Genomic DNA, 6,257 nt, shown 5'->3' with positions numbered 1-6,257 from the left:
GTGGGGAGGTCGAGGAGGAGGGGGAGGGGGAGGGGGAGGGGAAGGTGGGGAGGCTCCGTTTGGAGGCTGAAGCAGCGGTAGGGTGCAGCGGGGGAGCCGGGGAGCCCCTGAGAAGGGCGGTTCTGTCGCACAGGAGTGAGAGCCTGGTGCTCCCTGCTCAGCCACGGGCCCCGGGCAGCGGCGCAGCCCGGCGAGGATGGGGATTGGGGCTGAGTGGTCACTGAAGACTGGAGGGCACGCAGTGGGCACTTTACAAAACAAAAATTCGCGACGTGATTAACGACGGTTCTTAGAAGTCCGGCGTTAGCGTGGAGCGCATTTCTCAGTTGGGGCTTCAGAAGTTAAAAGCCCCGCTGGTGGCCAGCGGGTCAGGGCGCGGCACTGCCAGCTGGCCGCAGCCGCTCCAGTGAGAGTCTGATCGCCGCCCGCCCCGGAGGTGACCCCATGGCGCGGCAGACCTCCCCTGGCCTGCCCGCTGCTCCCCTCAGCAGTGGACGTGGTCAGCCGGCCTGTCTGCTCCCCACTCTGTTCTGGGGAGTCCTCTCGCCGCCCCTGCACCTCTGGCCTGTACCCCAGTTCTGTGTGCACAAATAAATAAATCTTAAAAAAAAAATTAAGGGAGAACCAAAACCATCAAAGAAACGCATTGTAAAAAAATGAAGTATTCTGAAGTATTCTGCACACAGAACTGGCCAGAGGTGCAGGGGTAGAGGACTCCCCAGAGACAGAGCGGGGAGCAGAGCAGGCGGATAGAATGAAGCCCACTGCTGAGGGGAGCAGCGGGCGGGTGGGGAGGGGTCCGCGCCCTGGGGGCCCCTCCGGGCAGGGATGGAGCCGCTGCCGCAGTGCCACGGGCTGCTTCACAGAGCTTTATGTGGCCTGTGGTGCCACCAGCGAGGGCCCCGCATTTAGGATTTTCTTGTAATTTATTGAAAAATAAAGTTTTCTGCCTCACTTTATGTCCCTGCTCAGGCCTCACACCCACCACACGCCCACACTGAGCGCCAGCACATCCGCCCCGCACGCCAGTGTCCACAGCCCACGTCCACACCGCACACCCACGTCCACACTACAAGTCCACACTGCACACCCACGTCCACACAAGCACTTGAGAGACGTGGTATTTCGACATTAGAGTTTAAGCAAAGTCCACTGCCTGGGCCCAGCAGCGGGGCCGGGACGTGCTGGACGGCTTGGGTAGCGGCCACTGCTCTGACCTGGTGGTGGCCCCTGCCGGAAACCCCAAAGAGTCAAGTCTAAAGCAAGGGTCGCGCCTGTCCCTCTACGCTCTTGCTCACTTTCAAACTGTCATTTTTCATTCTATGACTGTTCCTTCCGTGCGTAACTCTTGCTACAGTATTTCCTCAGACACACACACATCGCATTGCGCCATTCTTCCTCTTCCCACCAGCACTCCCCCGTGCCATCGCCACAGTCGTGTGCTCTTCCTGCCCTAGTTTGATCCTGTCCCCTCTCCTCCCCCGCAGAACGTCTCCGGTTTATGGCTGTTTGTTGATGTTTGTTTTTACTTTATTACAATTGCCCCCCCCCTTTTCCTGATCCCTTTCACACCTGCTATGAGTGAGACCATCTGGTATTTTTCTTTTTCTTCTGGCTTATTTCACTGAGCGTGACCCCTTCCAGCTCCATCCATGTTGCTGCAAATGGCACGAGTGTATCTTTTTTGATCGCTGAGTAATATTCTTTTGTGTCTGTGTACCACATCCTCTTGATCTAGTCATCTATTTTTGGTTTTTGGGCTGATTCCACACCTTCTCTATTGTAAATAAAGCAGCAGTAAACATGGGGGTGCAGGTGTCTTTTTGAATCAGTGTTTTTGTGTCTTTGGGTAGATGCGTAGGAGTGGGATTGCTGGGTCGTAGGGAAGCTCCATGTTGAGCAGTTTGAGGAACCTCCAAACAGTTTTCCATAGTGTTGTACCAGTTTGCATTCCCACCTGCAGTGCAGGAGAGTTCCTCTTTCTCCACATCCTCGCCAACATTTGTTGTTGCTGGTTGTTTGAAGATGAGCCATTCTCACTGGGGTGAGGGGGTGTCTCATTGTGGTTTTAATTTGCATCTCCCTTACTACAAGTGAGGTTGAACATTTTTCATGTGCTTCTTGGCCATCTGCATTTCCTCTTTGGAGAAGTGTCTTTGTAGCTCCTCTGCCCATTTTTTGAAGGGGTCGTTCACTTTATCCTTGTTGAGTTTCATCAGCTCTTTATCTTTGTGATCAGTCCTTTATCATTTGTAATGTGTGCAAAACTTCTCCCAGTCAGTGTGGTGTCTGTCTGTTTCACGTCGCGCCTCTTCTGCTGTGCAGAAGCTCTCTACTCTGGTGTCGTTGCAGCTGTTGCCCTCTCCTTCACTATCCTTGCTTTGGGTGACACAGCTTTCAAGATGTTACTGAGGTATGTCATGTAGTGTTTTGCTAATATTTTCTTCTAGATACTTTATGGTTTCAGGTGTTATGTCTAGTTCTTTAATCCATTTTGAGTTGGATTTTGTGCATGGTGTGAGGTAGTAGTCTAGCTTCATTTTTTTTTTTTTTTTTTGCACGTAGCAGCCCAGCTTTCCAGCACCATTTGTTGAACAAACTTTGTTCCACTGCATATTCTTTGCTCCTTTGTCAGAGATCTGCTGTCCATCAAACTTGGTTTATGTCTGAGTCATCTATTCGATTTCCATCGGTCTGTATGTCTGTTCTTGTTCCAGCTTTGATTATTGTGGCTTTGTAGGAATAACTTGTCTCTCTACAAGAATTACTCAGTTGTCCTGGGGTGAAGTGGGAGGCACGTGCAGTTACATATGATTCCACGTGGCATAACTCAGAATGCTGCCTGTGCCTGTATGTTCAGTGTCTGTATGTCTTTTACTTGCGTTTAATTGTCTTGGCCTCGAGGTGTTCTGAATTGGTTTGGATGGCGCCTATTGTTATTGTAAACAAACAAACGAAATTGTAATCTTCATGGTAACTAATTTGTTAAAAATAATGATAAAACAAGTATTGGTATGTATGTTTATATATATATATATATATATATATATATTCCCCCTCTTATTTGGGGTTCATAATGTCAGGCAGATTGAAGTTTGGAATAACTAAGGTTTTGAAGAAAAAAAAAGTCTCTGCTTATAAAATAAGGAAAATAGAGAAACTACATGGCTGTGGTTTGAATGTCAGCAATTGTCTTACTGAATAGAGCCGGAGCTTTCACGGAATTGGGATTGTCTTTGCTGTTATTTTTTTTCTTCTTCATATTTGTGACAAAGCTTCCCAGAATTCCAAATTGAATTGAAACTTGGTAGTTTGTCATTTGGTTCCTCGAAGGAAGTTGTGTGGCACCTCAGTAGAGCTCCTGAGACGCTCCACGAAATTTCTCCTTTCCCCCGGGAAAAGCACTCAGCTCAATTTGTCTCATTTGGTATATTTACCACAGTAAAACTGGGAAGGAGCATTGTCACTTGGGAAGAGGTAAACCTTGCACATAAACACAACTGTTAACCTTGTTTATCTAAAGCATGTAAAAAAGAGTATTTTTTGATATGTATGTAACTTGTGACTGTTGATCATGTCTTGTCATATTATATTCGTCTGGTTTTTGCAGAAACTGTTTCTGAAAAAATTTTTGATATGTCTTTAATATGTATGTAAACTTTGAATCTGTTTTTGCATAACTTCAACAGGGTATTTTGTAGCGTAAACTATAGAAATTGGCGATGTGCGTCAGTGGCTTTGCTGAGCATTCTCCAGGAACTTCACACAGGGCTGAAGGAAGAGGATGAGCGTCTGCTGCTTTGTTTGTAGGGTTCCAGGGGCCTCCGAAGAAGGTGAGGAAGCTGGCCTCCGTTGGACGGCCTGGACAACCCGGACTGGACAATATTGAGGCCTGGTAACCTCGAGAAGAGGTGACCCCAGGTGGAATCTGCCGGAACTGATGTTGTTCCTGAAGCCTCCGTGGACTGGACATTGACTGCTTGCTCTGATACTACGGATTGTTCCAACAAGGCCAACTAAAAATTGCTCTTCGGTTAGTCGACCCTGTGATTTTATGAAAAAAATAGAAATATGGTTAAATAGCTTGAATTTGTAAATATGTTCTACATTATTAGATTAAGTTGGAATCAAGGTTGAGAGAACTTGTTTTTACAAAAGTTAAACCAGTTTTTGAAGATTTTTGCTTGTTCCTGTTAGTTTGATACACGCATATTGCAACATTTTTTTTCTCTTCACCTATATGGTGGACTATTTTACAGTAGTGACCATCATCCTGGGCATTCATGAACACTGCTGGTGACTGCTGCTTCTTACGCATATGCCGAAACCTTACAGCACTGGGAGTGTCACGGAGACTGTGCAGACCGCACCCTGTGATCTGTGCCACCACAGATAGGGTGGTATGAAACCAACAGGGGAGAATTGTCAAGGGGAAGGTGTCCTAAAGGAACTCTGCAGAGTCTTGTGGACTGCACCCCCTACTCCGGCGTTCTGGACCCTACACCCCGCTCCAGGGACTGGAAACTACAACTCCCAGCAGCACCCGGGAGGGAACTGCGAGGCCCCAGGGGCGGAGCTAGCAAGGATTCTGGGACATCTGGGGGATAATGGGGCACGATTGCATCTCGCCCTCTCTCGCCCGGGAAACGGCTCTCCGGCCCACGGGGCTCCGTGTGGTCAGTCAGCCGGGCCGTAAGGTGCTCCAGTGGCTCTGTGTCCCGCTCTCTCTCCCTGGGTTGCCCCTTTTCCTTTCCCCTTTCGTAAATAAACCCGTCACTGACCCTTCTGTGTGCACCTGCAGTGTAACTGAGTTGTGAGCATGTGAGGCCCACAGACAGGCGTCCGGCCCACTCTGGGTGCCGTGTGACAGTTGCACTCATGGTCAGAAAACACAGTCATGCTCTTTAACGGCCCCGGAACCAGTTATGACTGTCAAGCAGCAATGCTGAGCACATGCTGCGTGTCCAGCTCAGGACACACGAGGTGGCGCCAGGTGGGTGCTGGCGTTGCTGGGCCCAGCATGCACCTAGGAAGGGGCAGCCTGGCCGCAAGGTGCGACTCGCTTGGGTGAGACTTGTTGGCTTTCAGTGGCTCTGGAAGCATGAGAAAGGCACTTGCACAGGAGGAGTCACTCCGGATTCTGGGTTTCTGCCCCGTGTGGGGAGGATGAACCTCCTCCCGACCACGGGGAGCCTTGAGCCTGTAGGAGGAGAGTGAAGCCCCGGGGGAGGCCAGGTCCTGGGAAATGGCTGCAGGTACCGCGGGGCCTGCCTGGCCTCCCTATGGCACGGCACGCAGCGCCCTGCGCTGTCCACGCGGTTTCAGGACACAGCGTCTGCCTGCGCTGCATCCAGGCCAGCGCCGAGCTCATCCGCAGGTGAGAATGGCAGCCCGTTCTCTGTCCTCATCCCTAGCTCTGTCTCCATTGGTGCCCAAAGTGGAATCAAAGTGGGCGCACCCCTTAGGCCCACACACGCTCCTTTATCAGTCCTACCTCAGCGAGTCGGGATGAAGGCGGAGGGGGTGCAGAGGACCAGAGTGGTGCATGAAAATCCGCCGTGCGCCTGGCGCAGCAGCACTAACAGGAAAAGGAACCCGAGCGAGCAAGTGCCCTTACCGTCACAGCCTAACCACAGGCACCGCCCCGTCCGCAGAGGCGACAGCCTCGGCGGCAGAAACAGTGGGACGCTGCGGGGCCCGGCGGGAGCTGAGCGCGAGAGGCCCGGCGGGAGCTGAGCGCCAGAGGCCGGCGAGCTCGCGGCCCGCTGCTGTCTCCCAGGCGTCTGCCAGACCCCAGCAGCCTTTGCGCAGGAGTGGAAAAGGCGGGGGCAGCAGCCAGACCGAAAGGCCAAAGTGGTGCTGAACAGCAGGCGCCGAAGACGCGTTTCCGGGCTCCAGCCCCGCGCGAGTGCAGCGCCGAGCGGCCGAGCGTGCACGGCCAGCTGGCTCTCCAGAGGCCCCGGCCGCTGCCCCGAGTCTCTTCAACAAAGGGTGCCGCACCCCCGGAGCCCACGTGCCGGCAGAGAAGGTGACCGTCCTTCACACCACGCGCACGCTCGCCGGGGCAGAAGCGGCCGAGACAGAACGGAGCCCGGGGGCGCGAGCACTGGGGCCTGGCCGAGCTCCCCCAAAGGCAGACACCTCTGCACCGAGCGAGAGTCGCCGAGGAGCCGAGACCGCCGCGTCGGACAGGCTGTGCTGTCCACCACACACACACGGGACCCGCGCAGCCGGGGACGGCAGGAGGCAGGAGACTC

The 6,257-nt window shown here is 52.6% G+C and overlaps 1 protein-coding gene across 1 annotated transcript in view; it reads left to right on the top strand.

The window, feature by feature from the left end:
* The window catches only part of THBS2 (thrombospondin 2), a 41,042-nt gene extending 35,010 nt beyond the window's left edge, over positions 1-6,032 (top strand). The window contains exons 11-12 of the mRNA XM_012734838.1: positions 5,256-5,377; positions 5,780-6,032. Coding sequence (XP_012590292.1) covers positions 5,256-5,377; positions 5,780-6,032 — 375 coding nt within the window. The remainder of the gene's footprint in view (positions 1-5,255; positions 5,378-5,779) is intronic.
* Positions 6,033-6,257: the final 225 nt, after the last annotated feature.

Source organism: Condylura cristata, unplaced genomic scaffold, assembly GCF_000260355.1.
Source record: "Condylura cristata isolate star-nosed mole 26May11 unplaced genomic scaffold, ConCri1.0 scaffold00076, whole genome shotgun sequence".
In the NCBI taxonomy this organism is placed as follows: Eukaryota; Metazoa; Chordata; class Mammalia; order Eulipotyphla; family Talpidae; genus Condylura; species Condylura cristata.
Note: the sequence above shows the minus strand (reverse complement) of the source record. Positions and strands in the feature narration are given on the sequence as shown.